The sequence below is a fragment of the Rhinolophus ferrumequinum genome, chromosome 3, assembly GCF_004115265.2.
Source record: "Rhinolophus ferrumequinum isolate MPI-CBG mRhiFer1 chromosome 3, mRhiFer1_v1.p, whole genome shotgun sequence".
In the NCBI taxonomy this organism is placed as follows: Eukaryota; Metazoa; Chordata; class Mammalia; order Chiroptera; family Rhinolophidae; genus Rhinolophus; species Rhinolophus ferrumequinum.
In genome coordinates this window covers 38,574,080-38,599,469 of record NC_046286.1, presented here as the reverse complement: position 1 = coordinate 38,599,469, position 25,390 = coordinate 38,574,080, and the positions used below count along the sequence as shown (strand labels likewise).

The following is a 25,390-nucleotide window of genomic DNA, read 5'->3' as shown; positions in this document are numbered from 1 at the left end:
CCCCCACCCCGCCAGGAATGTCCTCATCCCCTTTCATGGACCTTGCACTGTCATCCTAAGTAGCAACTCCAGTTTCTCTCCATTATAGTCCAGCAAACCCCCTCTCCTCTGACACTCCCAAGGCTCATCCTTAGTATCACTCATACATATCAAGGCTTGGGCATCTGCAGCCTGCCTTTCAGACTCTGCATGCCCATTTTTTGTGACTCATGCAAGTCTTTTCATTCTTTCCTGTGTTCCTTTCAGAAACAGCATATTGTAATGGAAAGATGCCATTTTTAACAACCATATTATGAAAAATAGCAAACAGAAATAGCATCAAACATCTAGTCAGTATCTAAATGTCCAAATATCTTCTGCTCTGAATATTTTTCTTTAGTTTGTTTGAATCATGATCCAAGTAAGCTCCACACACTGTAATTGGTTAACATATCTTAAGTAATCCATACGGATCCCACCTGGACATCTCAGCCTTTGTCCCACTTTTTATTGTTACTGGAGTAAATTACTGTTTTTTAGGGCCCTTCTTCTAGATAGTGAAATGACGGACTGTCCACCAGTGATGTTCAGATTTAAGGTTGTGGAATTCTTCTGTACTTTTCATGACTTTAAAGTCCAGCATTTTGGGATGGAATCAGAAAGTGAAAAAGAGCATATAAACACAAGTCTCTTAAGTTATACTTTCATTCAGGGGGATCCTTGATGTACTTTATAAAACATAAACGCACTCTTACACTTGTATGTACAGTGGATTTGCTGAGAGAAGCTAGGTTAAAATCTTTACGTTTCAGGGAAAGAGAAGGATGTGCTAACCTCCAGGCCATTTATTCTGTGTTGTGCCTGCTTTCCTTTCATATTAATAAATCAGTTTTCCTCTTCCTCAATATACATTTTTCCCTCTTCTCATTTTATATTTTCTCTTTAGTCTCAACACTGGCCTTTCATGCTATTACTCTTTATAGTTTTCTATCAGTGCTCTAATGCTGAAAGCTGGCTGACCACTCATCAAAGATACTGTCGAAGAGGTTTGGGATTAGGTAGAAGGTGGGCCCAGAGTTGACCTCTATGGTCCTTCAGCTCTAGGACTGCATGTAAATTAAGAAACAATCTTGATGCTGAGAAAGAAGTTGAAAGGCAGAAAAGAAACCAGTCAGACTACTGTTGGTGAAGAGTCAGCTGATGGTGGCTTAAGAAGTTATTGCACATTGATTTTCCACTACCTGTCTAAAACCACAAGTTCTTTTGGTGGATGTACACACTGCAGCAATAATATAGACACCTACATCATACTGACCAACAAGTGCTGTCTCAGTTACCAGACTGAGAATAGCCCAACTCAGCAAAAAAAGTCTAATGTAATTAGGCTACTTCAATTTTTTATTCCCTCTGTGTGTGTTCAACACATAACACACAATCTCAGTGTCAACTTCTAACCTTTTATTGTTTTAACACAGAAACTATGGATTAAATGGGTCTCATGGGTTTCAATCCCCCTTAAGAAAGGATCCTCTATTCCTAGGGAAGCTTTTCTTGGAAGTCTAAGATTTCTCTTTAACTAAGGTATTTTTTTACTACATATTTCAAGTGAGCTTTTATCTGGACTCACAAATGTAAGACACTTTTTAAATCAACCCAAGTTTTGTGGAAGAACTGGTGCTTGAATCAGGGGAAATAAGTTATGCTATTTATCATTTATTTTAAGAAGAGTAGTTGTAGATAGGAAGAAACCTAATTACCTGGTAAAGCTTCTAATAAGTTTTCAATCCAATACCAAAAAATAAAAATGATTATTTTACTAAATTCGGCAGTAGCATTGGAAAAAAAACATCTTTTGTTTCATATGTGAATGTTGCTAAAGGAATTTATACATTAATGGCAAATAAACATGTTTTTCTTCTTTTTGCCAGATATACTACATAGAAAAGCATTTTGGAAAATGTCACTGTGGAGATTCCTTAAAATAGTGTACCGATGGTTTTGCAGCTCTGTATTTTACCAGCAGCTCTGCCAGCACAGTGTTTCATCTCAGGCACAGCAATGATTCTGCTCAGAATCTTCAAGGAGAAAAAGGTTGTATTGTATTGTAACTCTGTCTTTTGTTTTCTTTCGATATTAAAAAATTAGCTACTATCCTTCAGAGGAGATCTTTACATCATTTAAGATAATATTTTGGGATTGTGGGGGCAGACAATAATGATTAATCAACTTAGTGGCTTCTGGCAAAAGATATAAAATAACATGTACAAATTTTACTATTTATGTTGAAAAATTAAGTCCAGGAATAGAAATCCCCTAACACAATGATATAATCATCCACAAAAAAAAGTCCAATAACAAAAAACTAATCCTCGATCAGTATGCATTCTCCTTTTGTAGTGGAAGCTCTATAATTGTCTTCCCTTCTTATCTTTTTCCTGGGGGGCAGGGGAGAGTGGCTCCATAAAACTCTACATCTACTTATTGAAATTAGTACAGTACTTTTCAACAATATTTAAGTGATAAGAATACTTAAAAATGCCATTAGCTTTAATAACAAACAGGAACTCTTCTTAAAATCTCTTTAAAAACTAGGCTTGAGCAATGATGGGCAAATTGGGGCTCAAAACAATTGTGAAAATAAAGTCACTTAGTAACTTTAGATGACAAAGTGTAATTTCTGAAATATATTTACTTTTTAGCTTTATCATTTTAGGAATAGGTACAATGAAGATGAAGAAGAACTCTTTGCTTTGCAGATATTCAGTTAGTAAAACATTTGCTATATTAAAAATAATTTTGTATTTTATTTGGTTGACATTGATCTGAATTAATTACGCTTCACCCCTACTCCAACAATGAATATAATAACCTTAGACTTTTCACGATTGTATTAGCATAAACTAAGAATAAGTTTTTTTTGATTCTCTTTACTTACTTGGGCTAGAGTTGACTTATTTGAATAATTATACTAATTCTTGTTAAATGGAATTACAATAAATATGCCTGATTCAATAAAGTTTTTGTATGAGCTACAAATTCATTATTGCTATCAAATACAAATTTAATTTTCTAAAATAGGATTTGAAAGTAAAATTAATGCTAATAGAAACAAATTCAGTTTAAGCATCTGACAGTTAGATTTTCCTCTTTCTTAGCTTTTTATGAGCCAGATACTGAGAAATGTTTAAGACATTTGAAGAGTTCATAGTCTTGTTGGGAGAGACAGAAAATAATTAGGATGTGTAATGTGATCAGTGTAAAACTGATGTATGTATGAAATGTTGGCACTATTTACCTGTTTTTGATTCTTGACCCAAAACTTTGTAGACAGGAAGAAACAGAGGATAAGTGATAGAATCACTATATTTAAAAAAAAAAATAGACACAAACCCCACTGCCAACAGATGGTAAGTAACATAGTATTTAGAGGATTTGTTTTTTAAATTCAGGGATCAGTAACTTTTTCCATGATCATTTAGATTAGCACTCTTTCCTGACACTTGGGCTTTTCATCTTTTAGTGTGGAAACTTATTTTAGTTTCTGATTCACTGTCTAATTGTACTGAGCATATGAAACTGATTGTACTGAGCATATGAAACCCTGATAAATCTAAAGCCCTGTGTAGCAAATAATGTTTTTTGCTTAGTCTTTTTTTTTTCACTGTTATAATAGAACCAACTTACATTTGAAGTCCAAAGCCAGCATTTGTTCATTTTGAGGTAGGATTGGTGATCATCACACCCCCATGGCTATCAGGGAGTAACTGTTAGTTGGGATGTCCAAGCCAGAACTCCTGCAGAGTGGCTGGAACAGAAATATCCTCCTGATAAACAAGCTATAAAAGGGTATTATTCTTTTAATAAAATAGTATAAATGATCCCTCTTGAAAATGACTACCTCATCCTGAGAGCAGCATTTGACTTGGATTTGCCACTGTGAATTCTAGTCTTTTAGCATAACTGAACTTGTTAAAGTAATTTAGGCCACATTAGATTTATGAGTAGAAGCTATTTGGCTGCAAATACAATATGCGTTAAAAATAGTAAATGTTCATGTTATTTTAATTATACTACAGTTGATCCTTGAACAGTGTGGGGGCTTGGGGTGCCGACTGCCACCACCCATACAGTGAAAATATGTATATAGCTTTAGACACCTGCCAAACCTAGTAGTCGCTCAGTATCTGCTGGGGATTAGTTCCAGGACCCCTGAGGATGCTCAAGTCCCTATATAAAAATGGCATAAATGAATGCATACAGTTGGCTCTCCACATCTTCAGACTCCCAACCACTGACTGAAAACAGTATAGGTATTTACTGAAAAAAAAATTCGTGTTTGAGTGGACCCATCAGATTCAGACCCATGTTGTTCAAAGGTCAACTGTAATATATAGTGTTTTTTTTTTCTGGGATGAATAATAAAACATTTGTCTCCCATATAATTTTATAATATAGATAGTGTATATTAACTCCCACTTTTGATCTCATAACTCACGTTTTTATTTTTTTAGGCTAGTGAAAAGAATTCCTCACTATCATATTCTCATCACCAAGTCTGACAGAATTGGGATATCTTCAACCTACCCATATGTTCCTGAGGAGGACATAGTAAGTATGGGATATGAGGTATAGCATCTTAAGTTAACAAATTATTTTTCCAGGTCGTATTTATTTACAATGAACTCAAATTATCTGTCAAATCAGAATACTGATAACAAAGGTAAATTACTACTACAAAAAAATACAATTTTGCATCTAACTGAATAGAATCCTAAATTTTATCAGTAATATCCAGAAGCCTTATTTTAACAGTATTTCCTTCTAAAAAGGAGCTTAGAATATAGTGGGTCTGTTTCAAATATCCTAATTAGAAATTTTTTTCTTTTAGAAAACAATTATAATTTGCTGCTGTCTGGAAAGATTTTTTAAAAGGAGGTTCAGAAGAAAGGAATTTTGTCAAGATTAAGTTCAGGATAGGTTTAATCTAGCATGCTTTGTGGCACAGGTCCCCTAAGTAATGTATTGTGAGACTCCAGTGTATGCCATGTGTCAGAAATTGCCATCAACTGTCAACGAAATTTGATACACTTACTCTTAAGTACACAGGATGTCATACATAAATCAGTCCAATCTTTAAAGAATTTCTTTTTTTAGCTGTTTTATAGAATTGTAGGGCTGTCTATTTTACAGAATTTTTTTTTATGCAACATCTTTAAAAATTCCTGTAAATTTTAAGAAGTGTTTGCTAACAAAGTAAAATTTTCAATTTCATACTAAGTTGAAAACCTTCTTTTCCAAATATGATGGAACCAAAAATGTAATGAAGCCAAGGCTAAGAAAAATCTACCCACCTGAATACATTTTTATTGATTATGAAAATTTTTTTTCTTGATGTACGGCCCCAATCACAGTTTTCTACCCAAATGGTTAAATAAAAGCTAAGATATAATTTAACTTTTTTTCAAAATAAATATTCAGCATATCTTAAGCTGGTTTTCTGTAAACTATTTTTAATATTACTAAAAATTCATCTTATGTTGGATTTGGAAAAGCCAACTTTTAATTCGGTTGACAATAATCAAAGAATGCAGTTGATATAATGGCTGCCATTTACTGAGTGCTATGAGCTAGGCATTATTTTCATGGTCTTGTATTTATTAACTTTAATCTTATAGTAGCATTGCAAAGTAAGTATTATTAGCTTCATTTCATTGGTGAGCAAAGAGAAACTTAGAGAGATTAAAGCGCCTTGCCAAGTTTATCCACTGGTAAATTTACTCAGCAGATGTCTGAGAGCCTGCTCTGTGTTGGCTCTGATACTATGCTGGGTCTGAGAATGAAGCTGTGAACATGAAGGACGAGATCTCCCTAAAGAAGCTTACATTCTAGTAGTCAAGTCTGGATTTAAACATAGTGGTGTCAGATTCTAAAACTTTTCTTCTTGGCTTCCACACTTCCTCCCGCCACGGACACCTCAGAAAAGATGGATAAAATTGTTCCATTGCCACTGCAGAAAGTAGGTGGGGATGGAAACTACAATACTGGAGTATGTTATAGGAAAGAAATATTGGTATATGAGTATCAAGATATATCAAAGGAAAAATCCTAGGACCTACCGTTTCCCCAAAAATAAGACCTAGCCGGACAATCAGCTCTAATGCATCTTTCGGAGCAAAAATTAATATAAGACCCGGTCTTATTTTACTATAAGACCGGGTCTTTAATATAATGTAATATAATGCAATATAATGCAATATAATGCAATATAATAAATTAATATATATAATATGTATAATATTACTATAAGTATAGTATAATATAACAGTGGGTCTAATATAATATAATACCGGGTCTTATATTAATTTTTGCTCCAAAAGACGCATCAGAGCTGATTGTCCAGCTAGGTCTTATTTTCGGGGAAACACGGTACTTGGTGGAGAATGGAAGGCCTATGCTGCTTAAGAGACGTGGCTTATGATCACCTGTAGATAATGTGTAATGCAATGGCAATGACATGTACTTACTGTTACATCTAAAATAGCCTTAAGGATCAGTATTATCACAGTGTATTACCCCGCACTGTCCAACATGGTAGCCATTAGCTACTTACGGCTTTCTAGTACTTGAAATGTGACTAATGCAACCAAGGAACTGAATTTTAATTTTTATTCAAATTTTAATTTTAAAATATACTTGATACAGTTACTAGATCTTTTAAGCATGTTTGCAACTTGGGTGTGTAAATCTATTTTTTTCAACTAAATTTTAGGACACTTACATACAGATAAAGTATTTCTGATGAAAATCTAGCATCTGAATTGAGATGTGCTGTAATATAACATATACACTGGATTTTGAAGACTTAGTATAAAAAAGAATATAAAATACTCATTAATTATTTTTAAAATATTGATTATATGCTGAAATGATATTTTGGATACACTAGGTTAAATATTATTAAATAGTTTCAACTGTTTCTTTTTTTTCTTTTTACTTTTCTAAAATATGTCTAGTAGGAAATTTTAAATTTCCTATGTGGCTTCCATTATATTTGTATTGGAGAGTGCTGATGTATTGGAGAGAAGCTCTGATGAAGAGGGTGTGGTCCATATATTGTCTTTTATTTCGGGCATCAAAATATTGTCCTAGTATATCTCATTACCCTTTTATTAAAAGTTATGTATTGCTTTTCATTCTTTGTATTACTGTTAACAATCATGCTAATAACTGTGTTATTATTTCTTCCTATAGCAGAAATATAAAAGTTACTTACACATGCATCTATATGAATTCAGTATACAAGTGTGCACATATCATATTTATTTCCAAAGAGTATTTCCTATAGTAAGTTTTTAAAAATAGAAATTAAAGAGAAGTTTTCTTGGGACTATATTCAAGGATTGACAGATTTTTGGGAGAAACACTTTATACACGATACTATATATATATATATATATATATATATATATATATATGTTCAGGACAAAAGCAAACATTATAAAAAATATAAAAATGACAAAATGATACAAATACAGTATATTTTGGTTGGGGTTTCAGAGATGTTTTTTTTTCTTCTCTTTCCCCTTTACTTCAAAATTTACAAATACTTTTGAGGAAGCATGTATTGTTGCACTTTTTATTTTTTGTTGTACAGTTAATGAACTTAAGAGTCTGGATGACTGGTGATCATCTGTTTGGCCTTCCCATTCTTTTGTTTCTTCTTCTTTGATTAATAACGGTTTTCCTAGAGTTTGGCCAACAAGGTTACAGACTTCTTGAGCTTTGCGCTGTGCATTCTCAACAGCAACAAGACAGGCTTGACGTCTTAGAAATTAAATGCAGAGATTATTAATATGACATTCAATGAACTACAGCACTACGTAGTTTTGTTTAATTAATTGATAATTTAGTTAAAGATGTGCTTAACTTACCGAAGATTCTCAATAGAACCTGGAGTATGATAGAATTGGGGTTGGCTGATGATAACAGAGCTATCTAGTTTTTCAACAAGAAAGTTACAAATATTTTGCATTTTTCCAAATTCAGTAAATGTAATGCAGACCTGTAAATGAAATGACACTTGAAATTGTTTTCATGCCTGATGAATTATTTCAAAATTTTCTCTAAATGTGAGTAAAAAAAGTAAAGCCATATTACAGTGATTTCATTTTATAGTATGTAACAGACATAAAAAGCCTACTGGATACTTAAAGCTAAATTATTTTGTTATTAAATTTACTTTTGCTTATGAATTTTATAATTTATTTGATATTAACTTGAATATTTTAAAATACATTTTAAACTAGTCTATCCATTAGCTTTCTGATTAGCAGTAATTACAGCATACTTCACTGCTGTCAGTGACATGTTTCTTCTTCCAGTAGTTATTTTCAGATATACCGGGGGTGCCAAAAAAATGTATACACATGACTTGTATTCATCTTTTGTTATTAGTATATATTGTGTATTACAATTTTAATACAGTTTTTTCTTTCTTAAAAGTGTATACATTTTTTTGGCACCTCTGTATGTGTGGAAATTCATCTATTTCATTATGTCCTCTGTCTTTAAATATGTAGGAGCAGTCCTTATATTCAGCAATACTTTAAAATTGTAATCTTAAAACTTTTTATGGAAGAAGACTAAACCTTTCTTCTAAGGAAGCTTTACACAAGCTCAATGTGTAAAATAAAAAAGTAAAGGTACTAGAGAGTAGACTGGAGTAGCAAAGAGAAAGAGAGGGGTGAGGTAACCTCGTAAGTCATCTTATACAATGCAGAGCAGTTGCCTTAAATCATAAATGTTACCCAGTGAAGACTAATGTTCTGTCTGGTTTGAATACTAAGTAAGTAATGTATTTTATAATCAGTTTGTCAATTTCTGTTTTTCAAAAAAAGCTGACTGGGATTTTGATTGGGATTGCAATGGATCTATATATAGATCAATTAAGGAAGAACTGATATCTTAATGATAATTGAGTCTTCCAAATAACAAACATGTTTCTCCATTTATTTAGGTCTTCTTTAATTTTTCTTAGCAGTGATTTATAGTTTCCAGTGTACAGGTCTTTCACATTTTTAAAATCAGATTTATCCCTAGGTATGTTGTATTTTTGCTGCTTATTAGTTCTTACAGCTTTTTTGTAGGTTCCATAAGATTTTTCTACATAGGTGGTCATGTTGTGCATGAATAAAGACAATTACGTCTCACTTCCCAGTCTGGATGCCTTCTATTTCATTATCGTGTCTGACTCCACTAGCTAGAAAACTTCAAGTACAATGTTCAATAGAAGTCATGAGAATAGATATGTTTATTTTGTTCCTGATTTCAGGCACAAAGCCTAACCATCAGTCTTTACCATCAAATATGATGTTAGCTGTAAAATTTTCATAGGTTCCCTTTATAAGTTTGAGGAAGTTCCCTACTATTCCTAGTTTGCCGAGAATTTTTATTAGGAATGGATGTTGGATTTTTAGTAAATGTTTTTTCTACATCTCTTGAGATGATGACATGGTATTTCTTTTTTACTTTACTAATACGGTAAATCAGATAATCCAATTTTTGAATGTTACACCAATATTTAATTCCTGGAATGAACCATAATTGGTCATTATGTATTACTCTTTTTATACTATATCACTGGATTTCATTTGCTAAAATTTTATATATAATTTTTGCACATGTTTACAATAGATATTGGTCTGTAGTTCTCTTTGCTTGTAATTTTTTTTTCCTGCCCCCAGGTAATGAGTTGGGGAGTATTCCTTCCTTTTTGTTTTCTGGAAAAGTCTGTACAGAATTGGCATTATTTCTCCCTTGCATTTATGCACTTTCTAATTTATCTTTTAATTTCTCCTTTGAACCATGGGTTACTGAGAGGGATGTTATTTAAATTACAAATATTTGGGCGATTTTTCTGAGATGTTTCTGTTGTTGGTTTCTAATTTAATTTTACTGTGGTCAAAAAAGTTAACTTTATATGGTTCAGATACTTTTAAATTTATCAAGACTTGTTTTATGACCCAGAATATAGTCTATCTTGGCAAATGTCCCATGTGTGCTTGAAAGGAATTTGTAGATTGCTCTTGTTGGAATGAGCAGATCAAATTGGTTGATAGTGTTATTCAAGTCTTTTATATTCGTATTGATTTGCTGTCTCATTTCATAATTATGGAGAAAGTATTGAAAGCTCCAACTAAAATGGCAGACTTATTTATTTTCAGTTCTATCATTTCTGCCTTAAGTATCTTGAAGCTTTGATATTAGACGGTACATATGTGTTTAGGATTGTTATATTCTCTTGATTGGCCCCTTTAGCACTATAAAATCAACTTCTTTATCTGTGGTAATCTTCTTTGCTTTGAAATCTACTTTGATACTATCATAGCCACCCCAGCTTTCTTTTAATTCATGTTAGCATGGTATGTTTATCCATCCCATTTATTTTTAAAGTTAGGTTTATTAAAGTATAACTTACAGTAAAATATACCATTTTTAGTATATGTCCTATGAATTCTGACAGATGCATGAAGTTATGTAGCAGCCATTATGATGAGTCCCATCAATCTCCCCCAATTCCCTTGTGCTCCCCTGATCCCAGTCCCTGGAAACCACAGATCTGTTTTTCTGTTTATTTAACTTAATTCTTTTAGAGCAGTGTTAGGCACACAGCAAAATGGAGAGGAAGGTACAAAGATTTTCCATATAGCCCCTGCTCTCACACACGCATAGCCACCCTCTCACCATAATCACTATTCCCCACCAGAGTGGTACATTTGTTATAATACATGAACCTACAATGACACATCATAATGACCCAAAGTCCATAGTTTAAATTAGGGTTCACTCTTGGTGTTTTATATTAAATTCCTCTGTGCTCCCTCTATTCATATCCCTAATCCCTGGTAACCACTGATTCTTTTACTGTCTCTAGTTTTGCCTTTCCCAGAATGTCATGCAGTTAGACTCATACAGTGTGTAGCCTTTTCAGATTATGTCTTTAAATTAACTAAAAGGCATTTTAGGTTCTTTCCTGTTTTCATGACTTCATTGCTCATTTCTATTTAGTGCTGAATAATATTCCATTTTCTGGATATACCAATTTATTTATTCATTCACCTGCTAAAGGACATCTTGGTTGCTCACAAAGTTTGGCAATTATGAATACAGCTGCTATAAATGTCCGTGTGCCGGTTTCTATGTGAACATAAACTTTCACCTCCTTTGGGTAAATACCAGTGAGCACAACTGCTGTATTATATGGTGGGAGTAAGTTTAGTTTTATATCAGAACCTTTGTCTTCCAAAGTGGTTGTACCATTTTGCATTCCTACTAGGAATGAATGAGAGTTCCTGATGTTCCATATCCTTGCAACATTTGATGACGTCATTGTTCCAGATTTTGGCCATTCTAATAGTTGTGTAGTGGCATTTCGTTGTTTTAAATTGCAATTGCCTAATAAGATATGATGTGGAACATCTTTTTATACGTTTACTTGTCATCTATATATCTTCTTTAGTGAGATGTCTGTTCAGGTCTTTGGCTCATTTTTATGAGTAATTGGGTTATTTATTTTCTTATTGTTGAGTTTTAAGAGTTCTTTATGTATTTTGGATAACAGTTTTTTAAAATAAATGTGTTTTGCAAATATTTTCTCCAAGTCTGCGGTTTGTCTTATCATCTCTTGACATTGGTCCCCAAGCATACCACCACTCACCTACCTTTAAAGAAGTTGCTGAAATAATTTCTAACTTTCAGTATTCTAATCTTTAAAATAGGGAGAGGCAGCATGGTAGGTGGAAGGTTAAATAAAAATCTCTAAAGTGCCTTTCAGGATGAAAATTTCAGATATTACATGAAAAGTAATGTTGTACCATGTAATCTTATTCTATATGTTTAACTCTCATTGAGAATATTGGTATATGTAAGACATTAGGTTTCTGTGTTCACTACATCCACAGCCATAATAAAGCCACACAATGTTCTTCTTACACAGGTTAGCATACCTTTGTACCTCGTGACCCCACCATCCTGGTCTCTGTTGACTACTGATGCTGACCAAGGATAATCATGTATTGGACTGCGTGACATAAGAGTCCTGATTACCAGGGAGCCCTATACAAAATATAACCCGATTCTGTCTTAAGAAATTTGAATACAAGACATTAAAAAGGTAAGTACAGCAGAAGGAAGAGGAGCAGAATTTAGCCAAGTCCTCATTTAGTCGTGTCTTAAAACAAAACAAGCAGCTCTAAGTCACTTTCTGTACCTGGAAGCTCAGTCCCTACAACACAGTCTGAAAAACATTCCAGTTTTCTATGAAGCCAGGCTGTGTGTCTGCTGGGACTGTTCCTTTTCCTTCTTATTCCTGGTGTACCCTCACAGTAAACCCCACTAGCTAGGTTAACATGAGCCTGTCTATGTTCACTACAACGTGAAGTCCTAACAGGCAGTAACTACTGGAGCAGTGCTAGAACAACTCCCAGCTTTTGACCTAAATATGCAATTTTACCAAACTGCTCTTCATCCTGTTTTGAAAGGTAGTTTTTGGTTCCCACAAGTACAAAATAACTTTTGCCAAATGAATCCCTAAAATCATCATGAGTAATTTTTAAATTCCTTGAGGTAGTTAAATTTTAAGTGGAGAAATTAATAAACTGCTAGCGTAATTATTGGGGCAACAGTGGATTATGGATTCTAATATCCATTCTAATTCTTGTAATATGATCTTTGAGAGTCTGAAACTAAGTGATCTGAGCAGAAGGTTACACCCTTAAAATTAGAGAAATAATATGTTATCTGCTATAAGAATTGACTAGGTGATTTCTTGAGGTATTTTCCACCTGTAAAGACAAAGATTCTCTGACTAGATAAAAATTCCACTCTAACCCCATTTTTGTTTGTTTCCTGTGGCAAGGTGGCAGCATGAACCAAGCACATACCCCAAGATGTTCAGAATCAGAAACAGATAGCAGTCCTGTAACCCAACCACAATCAAAACATACTGAGTTCATGAAATCCTGATTATAACATCTTTAAAGATAAGTGAAAAGTATAGGCAATTGTAGGAACTAAATGTTATCATTAATTGTACAAAAACTATTTTGTTGTTTTTAATTTGTGCAAAAGTTGAGTAGTTTTTATTTCTAAATAAATCTTAATTTACCATAACATTGCATTGTGAAACAAAAGAATGAACAGTGTTTCAATCCTTTATGTTATGACTTTTTCAATTTGCTTGTTTATCTAAGAAGAAATTTCTCTCCTGTAGTGTTTCCTGCTTACTATGTAATGATAACAGTTAAAAATTTATTCAGGTGGCAATTAACTGCTATTTCCCCTTTGCTATTTTTATTCCATTTCAAATCAATTTCTCTTAAATAAATCTCATTAACTTTATTTTAAAGCTCACACAGATATGTAACACCAAAAATGATTTTGAGAAAAACGTATTTTATCAATACCATGAGAAGCATTTTTCTTGTACATTTCAGTTCAAGAATAAAAGTAAATGCAAATTGTCCCCACAAAGTCATGCTGTTTCCAATTATTTGTTAAGATAAGTACATACCTCTGCTTCCATGTGATAAGCATTTTCCACTCTTCTAAAATCCTTTGTCACAGTTACATTTTCTGCCTGAAACAAAGTACAGGGATATAATTACTAATGTTTGACTACTAAATGGAGTTTACTCTAAAACATAAAGTAGAAATATGAACTTATTAAAGCAGAATGACAAAATATGCAGTAAGAACTGGTTTGCTTGATGTTTTAGAAGTTTCCTAAAAGAAACATGAAATAAATTCAGAAGCCTACAAATAGTTGCTGAAAATTTAAACATAAATGTCACTCCATTTGTAGTAATTTTTACATTAGTTTGTACAAAAAGTATGAACTTAGTGTGATAAATATATATATATATATGCAATTATTTGTACATAAAATTCTGAATGTTACAGGAGTGTTAGAGTTTTTAAAATGTTTAATTTACAAATAATTTAATACAAATTTACTGAATTCCAATATAGTATGCAATGTTGGGCAAGTTATTCTTGCTTTTTTGAGCCTTAGTTTTTGCATTTATAAAATTCTATGCATGTACACCGCATAGAATTGTTCTGAGGATTTAATAACAAGTTTTATATAAGGTGCTTGACACAGAGAAGGCACTCAGCAAATACAGATGCTATGCTATTATGACATAAAAGTTTCCTCAAATACTAGACCCAGACCAGTATGTTTTTAGAAAATATGAGTACTTTCTGAATTTCTGGGTAAATATAGGGTACACAATTCTGATAAAAATGTTAACTACCTTATTCATTTTTCAAAAGGGTTTTAAAATTTAGTGAAATGAATTCTTCACCTACTCTCATGGGGACAGGCAGAACTTCTATTTTACAAAAGTTTTGTATCCTGCAAAATATATGCAAATAAATATAAAGATTATTATGCCCAATAATGATTTAATTATAAGTTATTTTGTAGGGGATTTAGCTGCATATGAATTTTAAGATATAAACTAATTTCAAGCAGTTTATATTATCCAGAAAAATTCTAAAAAGCTCTAACGTGAAAATTTTAACTGAAGTTTAAGTTATAGCTCTGATGTTTGTCACCCCCATGAAAATATGAATGCATTTTTATGATAAAGGTAATAACTACTCATTACAGAAAATTCAGAACACAGATAAATATAAAACAGTACTGTATATATTGCTTGTAATCAGCTTTATTTGCTTGATTAATATGAAACTTTTCTGTCATTTAATATTCTTTTATGATATGTAAATATATCTTCTGTTCTTTCACATGTCCCTTTTTTCATTTTTATTTTTAAAGGCAGTTTGAGTTAGGTTTTTGCACACACAGTAAGGGAAAGACAGACTTCAGGAAATTATTTCAGTACAGCGACTTACCCATTTAGGAGATAACAAGACCTTTTTCCTTATATCAAAATAAATTCCAATCACTGCAAAGATATAATGTATTATAAAGAGTCCCTAAAGATTCCAGGAGAATGGTTATATAGCTTTAGGGTTGGGAAGGACCCAATAAGAATTACAACAAAGGCAAAAAACAAATAGAAGAGATTAATGAATTTGACTAAGTAAATCTTTAATATTTTGAATGTTCAATACTGTAAACAAAGTTATATGGCAAATATGATATTGGGAAAAAATTTGCAATATATGAGAGAAATGGAGTTATTGATAACCTTAATTTTTATAGTTCCCATAAATTAATAAAGACAGTAGAAAAAAGGGAAAGTATTATGAACTGGCAGTTTACATGAAAAATGTTTAACCTCAAATGTTAAAAAAAGGTACAAAGAAAAAACAGTAACAGTTTTTTGATTACTGAATTTGCAGTTAAAGAAGAAAATAATGTGCATTGTGTCAAGAATATATTTCTAGTGAAGACATAAACTTATCTTCCTAGAGTATGATTTTTCATAAGCCTTAAAATATGAATAAGCCAGAAATCAATGTCCAAAGAACATTATTAAGAACATGTATAAATACCTAGCAACAAGGATATTCATTTTGTCACCACTGTTAGCAATGAAAAACTAAAGTCAACTCATATGTATGTTCAGTCTGCTCCTGCTCCTCCCTATCTTAATTTGGGTGCACCCAGAAACAGACTCTTGTGACAAGGATTTGAGTATAAGCAATTACTTTTTAAGACAATCCCAAGAACCTCCATAGAGGAGTGAGAAATGAAACAGAGAAGGAAAGCAAGGCAGTAAAGAGTGTGTTGTCAAGTAGTCACCACTGTGGGCAACAGGAACTTGTGAAGATAGGCTCTGGGAACCGGGGTAGAACACATGCCTCAAGGTTATCCTGGCCTAAGGAATCTGGGGCCTCTTTCCATCACTACCCTCAGCTGTTAGTTGAAAGCTGCCGGATCTGGGGAAGGGACTATTATTAGGTTGGTGCAAAAGTAATTGCGGTTTTTGCAATTTTTAACCTTTTAAACGGCAATTACTTTTGCACCAACCTAATAATTCTCTGACACTACTGACTGGCCCATTTGTAAGCAGTGTGGATTCTTGCAGCCAGGGAAAGCTGGCAAAAAGTTCACAAGCATTGGCAGAGGGAACTGCATGCACACATATGTGAAGTGGAAAGGGATACAAGTGTGGCTATCAATAGCACTTTCTATATCCTCTACCTAAAAACTCAGTTGCTGCCAAGAAAATAAAGCAGCAGCATACTATCATGGTTAAGAATATGGACTTTGAGGTCAAATTTTTGTTTAATGTGTTGTGTTTTATTATTACTATTATTTTAAGGAGGGTGCAGCTCACAGTGGCCCATGCAGGGATTGAACCGGCATCCTTGGTGTTATCAACACCACACTCTAAACAAATGAGCTAACCGGCCACCCCGAGGTCAGATTTCTTGGCTGGAGGCTATACTCTACTACTTCCTAGCTTTGTGACCATGGGCAAGCTACCTGCCAATAATCACTCCGGTCCTGGGCATTCTTATCTGCAAAACAGCAACCGAACGACCAGTCTCTTGTGGTAAAAGTGAGTATCATTTGTAAAAGGTCAAGCAATAGTAAGCAGTTATTTTCAATCATACCCAAACTCCTCAGTATGGCACACAAGGCTTCCTCCATGTTCTGCCTACAGCTTTCTTTTTCAGTCTGATCTCTTGATTCCCCTCCATTTTTGCAAGTACTCCTGTGTCCTAGCCATAGTGAACTGCATATAGTGCTCTGAGTACATAGTTGCTACATTCTAGTGTCAAACTGTAATGCTTTCCCTTCAACACCTGTTTAAGATTTGACACAAGTGTCACTTCCATTATGAACTCTTTCTGGAATTCCTCAAGTAAAGTGAACATTACTTTTTTTCTTACCCTACTATATTGTATCATGTACATACTTTCATCACAACACTTACTATATATTAGTCTATTCCTAACGTAAGATTCCTTCAGTATAGTGCCTAAATTTTACTCATTCTCTATTTCTGGTGCCCAGCAACATGCTTAAGGCATCCATTACACATTTATCAAAAAAAAATACAATTATGAGTAAGCAAATATTGGAGTTTACAGCCTATGGGAGGAACATACAAACCAGAAAACAAAATAATTACATATCATGTTAAGTGCTATTTAAAAATGAACAGTGATAAGGAATGCTTAACAAATATTTGATGGTTGAATGAGTAAATGCTGCTTAGAACTTTAAAACATTTTTCCATGAAAGCAACACTAAAAATGACAGTTATGCCTTCACATGTGAAACTATATGATTATAAAACTATATCTGAACTATAATATAGTTGAACTAACAGTTTATTCATTTAGTGCTTCATTTATTATTTTTCTTTTCATTCACAAACCATTTTCTGAGTATACATTATGTGACATGTATGAAGCATAAGCCATGAATGCAAGGCAAATGAGATAAAAAGGTCTCTGCTCTGGAGAGGTTTAGAATATGGAGGAAAGACAAGTAAAACAACAACTATAATACAGAGTGATTAAGTTTTATTACAAGTGGGGAGTGGCGTGTGGCATGACAGGGACTAGTGTTAGGTTAGGAAAGGAATGCCCCGGAGGTGAACTTGGGCTGGTTTTTAAAAGGAAAAAATAGGAGTAAGTCAACCAGGCGAGAAAGACGAAATGAAGTGTTTGGTTCCATCTTTAAAGCAAAAGAGTTTGGAACATGAGCCTGTTAAGCAGGAGAGTGATGATGTTTCTAAATCAAGATTCCAAAGTTTAAAATGAATATTTTGTGAAGACCCATTATAATTCTTCTTGCAAAGTAATATAAATGATTTTTTTCATTATCTGCTGAACAGATTATCTACACGATTGCTTTCCTGTATTAGCAGAGATAACTGGAAGATCACTGACCTCTGTATGTCTTGACTGGAACACTGAATTTTAATGTAATCTTAACTGTAACCTGGACATAGTAATTTATTTTGTTTTACATATCAGACATTACAGCCATGTGAACATAGAATACATTTTATGTAAATAACTTAAGAACTGTTAATATTCAAACAAGACTAGCAGTATTTTTTTTTTGAGGAAATATTTTTCTGCAAATTAAACATAGCAAACTCACTTTATTCATTATTATTCTAATTAGCATTTGAAATCTTCTATACAGTAAAATCATTTAGAGACATCTTTTCCAAATGCCTTTTTAAATAACTCTATTTGTAAATGCAGTACAAATATATTTTCTCCTTAAAATAATAAAGATTTGCTTTTGTCATTTGCTGTGTCATTTCTAACAAACTGGAAGCACTTTTAAAACTCAGTGTTATCCTGGATAAATCACAACACTGACCTTTAGAGTCCTACTCCGTAAAATGAAGGAATTGAGATAGATGACCCATTCTGTGGTTTCTAATTTTCTTTCACTCTAATTATCTGAAGCTTGGCATAATTGGAAGCAACCTAGAGTTTGGTTTCAGGAATGCAGGAGTTCAAATACCACCCTGGCTGAAGTTCAGATCATTATTAACGTCTTTAAATTTGGAAAATGGGGATATTAAAACCTGCCTAATAGGGATGTTGTACGGATTAAATAAGGCTTGTTCATTTTTTTCTTCTTTCCTTAGAAGTAGACTTAAGGTAAGATTTATTTAGTGATTTGTTTCACGTACATTTCTGGTAAGTAGCAGTATTTAACATATGTGGCATCTACAATATACTGGCTTAATTTCTTTTTAATGTAAAATTTAAAAAATAGAGAAAAAATTTAAGAGTCTTTATAAAAAGAAAATGGATATGATTCCCCCCTCCACCCCACCCACCATAACTGCAAAAAATACTGAGGAACCACTCCATGCAAAGATTTACATGGTTGAGAGGAAGGAGGCCATGCTTTTCACTCACCAATTCCATGGCGCAGAAAAACAACACGATTAGTGTCTAGCACACTACTTAGACAAGCATTTACATGTAATGGTTAAAATTTAAGTTTATCATTTCAAGGTTAAAAATAAAATTATTGCAGCAAATATTACCATATAATACCCAACTCAATTTGTATTTTATTTTACAAGTCACTGCGACCAATTAATTACTTTCATCGTAAAGATTCACTCTGGCAGGCAGGTAATGGTGCCTGTAATACCGATGAGACAAAGGTGTCCCACGCCTCCACGCTGCTCCAGGGGCCTCCGGCCCGGAACCTCGGCGGTCCGGCTCGAGGCTCCTCCCCCGCAGGGCTCTCACCTGCAGACCCTGCAGCTGAAGGCTCTGCGTGATGTAGTCCAGGCGACGGCAAACGCTCTTCTTGACCTCGGCCGCCGCCTCCTTGGTGCTGTTGATGCGCACCGTTACCTGCGCCCTGTCGGGGCTCACAGACACCTCTGCGGTGCCACTTACGTGCACCTCCCGGGTTGCATTTTGGGCCTGTGCTGAGGGGAGGGGACGGCGGAAGTCGGGCAGCGTATTGCCCCCCGAGACGAGACTGTTCTCCCGGCCCCGGTCAACCCAAGGAACCAGTTCCACGAACACGCGAGACTGAGGGGCCTGTTGCAACGACATAATGATGGCAGCTGGGTTTCCACAGCAACTCGGAGCCGACGGCGGCTGAAGGGGCCCGCGCGCCCCGGGGCTTTTTTGTGCCCGGCGCAAAGGATGCCGGGAAAGGTTTGGAAGTTCCGGAGCTTGTGGAGAGCAAGCTACACTTTGAGGGGAGTTTTGCCACAGCAACTTTGCAAAGTGCTGGGTGAGCGGGTCGTTATAGTTGTTAACGGCTTTACCTCACAGCCTCAAAAATCCTGGTAAGCTTTCTCTGCGGCATCCCTTACAGTGAGCTCTGCCTTTCCACGTCCACCCTCCTCGTCGGTCCCGCGCCTGGGAGTCCTCCTCAGAAGAGTTTCCTGAGAGGCCAGGTGGGGCAGAGTGGGATTGCTTTTAAATTTTTCCAAAGATAGTCTGATTTTCTTCAGCTTTGTTTTCTCTGGCTTTAGAGAGAAGGAGGGAAAATGAGAGAGAAGAGAGGAAATCATACGTTCAGAGGAAAAAAGATGAAATAGAGGAAGAGTCCAGATGCAATTCCAAACTCTGTTTCTGGAATTTTCTTTGGTGTGTTTCCATTCCTGCCCTGGAATTCTCTAAAATATTTCTGTATCCTTATCATAAAAGCTCCTCTCCCTTTTTTTGCATTAGTAGCTTGACTGATTTTTATGTTATCTTAAAATTAAGAATATTGACTGAAAATGGTGTATAATAGAGAAGGAGAATTCAAATCTGTCTTGCATAGCTTTCAGTCTGAAAGAATTTATAGAGCCTCACACAAAGTGGATCATTAGGTGCATAGCTCAAAGCTTCACCTTTGGAAAAATTCTGCTCTTCATGGTCATTGAAGGATACCTTGAGTGATGCTGTCATGCGGCTGCTTTCCATTTCCGACTGGTACCTGCTTATGGAGCCAGCCCACCCATGAATCTATCCATAAAAGCTCAGGCTTTTTCCTTGTCCTTTAGCTGTTCATACAAGACCCCTGTATAACCATTGGTGTGAGCTGAGAATGGTGTTCTGGTGCAATCTTGGTGGGTGGCATGGAAGTCTGGATTACCTGCTCATGCAGGTTGCTTATGCCCTCTCATCCTGCTCGGTGTCCCAGATGTACTATTTTCATGTTTTGATGGATTTCTTTTGGGCTGCTGTCCTATAATAGGACCCAGCTTATACTAGACAATTTTAAACATAAAAAAAAAAAAAAAGGAGAAAGAGTGTGGGGGGGGGAGAGAGAGAGAATGGAACACTACATTCTGAATGCTGAGGGAGAAAAATGAATTAACCTAGAAGGAGGTATTAAACTGTCCGTTAAGAATGAGAGGAAAATGGAGATATTTTCAGACATACAAAGACTTAAGGGAGTTTGCTACCTAGAGACTCTCACTGAAATATTATAGAATATGCCTCTGTAATATTAGTAAGCCCAATAGGAAGACATGGTATAGAAGAAACAACAGTAATTGCAGAAGTTGATAACATGTGTCCAGAAATTTAACTTAATTAATTTGAAATGATTTCTTATTTGTGTGGGAAGGGTTAAGCAAAAACTGAAACTAAAAGACCTCTCAACAATTTTAACAAAGGAGACGGAAAGACATTCATTCATTACAGTTGGCTAAAGAATCTTAAGGTCCTGGACTTGTTAAAAAAGAAGCTAGAAATACTGAATTGCATTAGACTTTGTTGTAATACTTTGTAGTGATTTACATATGGAAAATATATTAGTAAATGAAGAAATCAGTGGTAGAAAAGAAGGCTCAAGGAGGTTGGGGGGAGATTAAGATAACACAATGTTGTGGAACTATAAAATATTTAGAAGATTATTAGTGACTCAAAATATTGTTTCACTGGAAACTGGATGACAGAGGGTTAAGAAATGAGTGTGTGACTAGAAAAAAGAAAGAGATATTTGTTAATATTGTTTGAAGTGAGCTTGTTGTTGTTGTTTGAAAAAGTAATTGGATTCAGGCTTTCCAGAAATGAAGGGAGATAAGAAACTGCCTTATCTCACAAATACCCCAGACACTCGAAATAGCTCTCCTTCTTGTATTTCCTCATTATTTCCAGGTTTGTTTTTTGCTTTGTTACAGGTTGCAGATGTTTATCTTCTGGTACCTTAAATGGTACAGGTAGAACAGGATAGTGGGCATAAGGTGTGTTGTGTCCATGGTGACTTCTGCCAATCAAGTGTATTTACTTGTTTCCCCTGGCCACCTTACACAGAATTCTAATCTAATGATTATGCCTTGAAACTTATAAATTAGTCCAGAAAAAATATTCTCCAGTCCATCTCTATTCTCAGAGGGAAAATAAATGTGAGACTGCCTCCTTACTGTATCATCTTCATATTAGGCTGGGCTGTCCTGTATTTTGCTGCTGGATTGGAAACCACCTGACTCTGAGTACATACTTTACTGACCTCTTGGACACTTCAATTTTCCAGGTAAGCTTTAGGTTTAAATCTTTTTTCTCTTTACTCATTTTCTCCCTAATCCATTTCACATCACTGGTTTTCTTTGACATTATCTGGTTTATTATTATTGGTTTTCACATGTTTTGGTGGCATAATGTAATGACTTACATTTTAATTAGGCAAAACACTGGATGTCTCTATTAATTAGGGTAGAAGTAATATTTTGTAAATGAAACTACTATAGTAATAGTCACAATTATTCACTGTAATTATATCTTAACGGATTTACACAATTTGTATCCATGAGAGTAAAAATTTTTGACAGCTTGTTTATAAATTTAAGCTGTTAAACTCTTATGTCCACAAAGACTGCTGCTTCTTGATATTAATTCCCTTTGAAAACAGTGGAGTACAGATAGTTTTGACAATAGATATTTTAACATTCAAAAATTATTTAATTTCACATACCCAAATGATGGATTAGGCAGACACCAGAGTCCTGCTGAGGCAGATTCTGCTCTGGGGTCAGCCCCTGCACAACAACTCTTCCACTGTAGTCAAGGCCAGTCCTCACAACCAGTGAGCCCAAGGGTCAGTCCCTCCCATTGATGTGCAATTATTAATCAAGGCTTGACTGTAAGAGGAGGGCACACACAACCCACACAAGGGACACACCTGGAGTGCGTGGTTCAGGTGACTAGAAAGACTGTGCCACTGAACCCCACAGCACACCTACTATATAAGGCCATTCTACTAAGACCTGAAGACGTAGCAGCCCTACTTAATTCATAGAAACAAACACAAGGAGGCAGCCAAAATGGGGAGACAAAGAACATGTCCCAAATAAAAGAATAGAACAAAGTTCCAGAAAAAGAACTAAATGAAATGGAGATAAGCAATCTACCAGACACAGAGTTCCAAACACTGGTTTTAAGGATGCTCAATGATCTCAGGGAGATCTTCAACAGGGAGATAGGAAGCATAAAAATGGAGATGGAAAACATGAAAAAGAACCAGTTAGAAATAAAGGATACAATAACGAAAATGAAGAATATATTACAGGGAATTAACAGTAGATTAGATGAAGCAGAGGATCCAACCAGCAATGTAGAAGATGAGGTAGCAGAAAACACCCAACCAGAATAGCAAAAAGAAAAAAGAATCCAAAAAAATTGAGGAGAGTTCCAGGGACCTCTGGGACAATATCAAGTGTAGCAACATTTACATTGTAGGGTTACCAGAAGGAGAAGAGACACAGCAAGGAACTGAAAATGTATTTGAAGAAATAATGACAGAAAACTTCCTAACTTGGTGAAGGAAATAGATATACAAACTCAGGAAGCACAGAGAGTCCCAAACAAGATGAACCCAAAGAGGCCCACACCAAGACACATCATAATTAAAATGCCAAAGGTTAAAGACAAAGAGAAAATCTTAATAGCAGCAAGAGAAAAGTAGTTAGTTATCTACAAGGGAGCCCCCATAAGACTGTCATCTGATTTCTCAACAGGAACTTTGCAGGCCAGAAGGGATTGGCAGGAAATATTCCAAGTGATGAAAAGCAACGACCTACAACCAAGATTACCCCACCCAGGAAAGCTACCATTTAGAATTGAAGGACAGATAAGGAGCTTCCCAGACAAGAAAAAGCTGAAGGAGTTCATCACCACTAACCCAGTATTTGAAGGAATCTTATAGGGACTTCATTAAGATGGGAGGGGATTAAGGATGGGTGAAAAGGGAAGGGATTAAGAAGTGCAAATTGGTTGTTATATAGTAGTCATGGGGATGTAGAGTATAGCATAAAGAATATAGTCAATGATATTGTAATAACTAGGGATGGTGCCTGAACTATCAGGGTGATAGATGGGAATGAGGCTGGGGGCAGGGTGAAAAAGGTGAAGGTATTAAATACAAATTGGTAGTTAATACAGTATGGGGAATATAATCAACAATGTTGTAAAGATCATGTAAGGTGCCAGATGGGCACTGGACTTATCAGGGGGATCACGTCATATACTGTGTAGATGCCTGACCAATGTGCTATACACCTGAAGCTGAAAGAGAATAATATTGAATGTCAACTATAACTAAATATATATGTATCGGGTTGGTGCAAAAGTAATTGCAGTTTTTGCAATTCAAAATAATTGCAATTCAAAATAACAGGATGTTGAGTACAACATAGCGAAGATAGTCAATGATATTGTAACAACTATAGAAGATGTCAGAGGGGTAGCAGATAGGGGGAATGGGTTATCACTTTATGAGGGATTTTAATGTCTAATATTACATTGCTCTGTATACCTGAAACTAATAAAGAAATAAAATTAAATTTAAAAAGTTATTTAATTTCAAATTCAAGTACTAGCCTACTTAATAGGACATTGCAAATATATACATGACTTAGGGAGGAAATTTTATTCAATTTATTGAGTTTATGCAGAGGAAATGGGCAAATTTAAACCGTGACATGTTGGTGAAATTCTTACAAATAAGAGAGGGTTACTTACATAAATTGTTTCTCTTCTCACAAATACTTTATTAGCTATTTTAAAAGAATTATTGTAACATCTTGGTTAAATGATCAATTATTAGAGGTCTAACAGCACAGTGAGGTAGATGCTAAATAAATTATTAAAATTATCGGAGAAAAAAGATGATATCTAAAAGTTTGATGAAGTAAAACAAAAATATTGTGGGAAAGAAAACACAGAATTTGGAAGCTAGAAGAAAGTCTCATTTTACAGATGAACAAATTAGAACAAACCAGAACGTTTTTAAAGTTACGTGCCCCAGGTTACTGGGCAGCGTCAGTCTAATTCTCTTTCACTGTACCATGCTGCCTCCCAGTGATCAATGATTATTTGTACTTCATACAGGCCTATTGCTGCTGGCAAACCTCTTTCTCAAAGCAAATGAACAAACAAAACATCTGATTACCTCTAGCCTTTCTTGACTCTTAAAACATTCGATTCTCTCTGGTCACTCCTTCTCTCTGGTCACTTCTTTACTGCATGTTTCACTGACTTCCCCTTTCCTCTCACTGACTCAGTCCTTGGCCTGCTTCTTCTTTTTTTGAATTTGTAGCTACTACTTTCATGGATTCAGTTTTTACCTCAACTGACTCAATTTTATTTGTAAAATGAGAGAACTGGAGTAGCTTCTTTTTAATTTTAAAAGCAGTGTCAATGACAGTACAAAAGGATGGATGCTATAAATGTCTTATTTAAAAAACCAGCATTGTCTGAACAAACACTTCACCAAAGAAGCTATACAAATAGCAAGTAATCGTATGAAAACATGTTCAACATCATAGGTCCGGAGGGAATTGCAAATTAAACCATGAGAGACCACTATACACCTATTACAATGGCCCAAATCCAAAACTCTGACAACACCAAATGCTGATGAGAATATGGAGCAAAAGGAACTCTTATACATTGCTGATGGCATGCAAAACAGTACAGCCACTTTGGAAGACAG

At 34.8% G+C, this 25,390-nt stretch overlaps 1 protein-coding gene across 1 annotated transcript; it reads right to left on the bottom strand.

Moving 5' to 3' along the window:
- Nucleotides 1–6,910: 6,910 nt before the first annotated feature.
- IRAK1BP1 (interleukin 1 receptor associated kinase 1 binding protein 1) lies at nt 6,911–19,586 on the bottom strand. Its single transcript, XM_033102446.1, has 4 exons — nt 19,198–19,586; nt 13,550–13,615; nt 7,911–8,041; nt 6,911–7,803 (listed from the first exon to the last, which is right to left on the bottom strand). Exons 1-4 carry the CDS (start codon nt 19,510–19,512, stop codon nt 7,533–7,535), a joined length of 783 nt encoding a protein of 260 aa, XP_032958337.1. The 5' UTR covers nt 19,513–19,586; the 3' UTR covers nt 6,911–7,532.
- Nucleotides 19,587–25,390: the final 5,804 nt, after the last annotated feature.

Excerpts from the sequence above, each read along its gene's own strand:
- IRAK1BP1 (XM_033102446.1), bottom strand. The coding sequence starts at position 19,512 with ATGTCGTTGCAACAGGCCCCTCAGTCTCGCGTGTTCGTGGAACTGGTT. Across the intron at positions 13,616-19,197 it reads TTCAGCTGCAGGGTCTGCAG|GCAGAAAATGTAACTGTGAC; the intron begins GTGAGAGCCCTG and ends ACTTTGTTTCAG. Across the intron at positions 7,804-7,910 it reads GGTTCTATTGAGAATCTTCG|ACGTCAAGCCTGTCTTGTTG; the intron begins GTAAGTTAAGCA and ends TTAATTTCTAAG.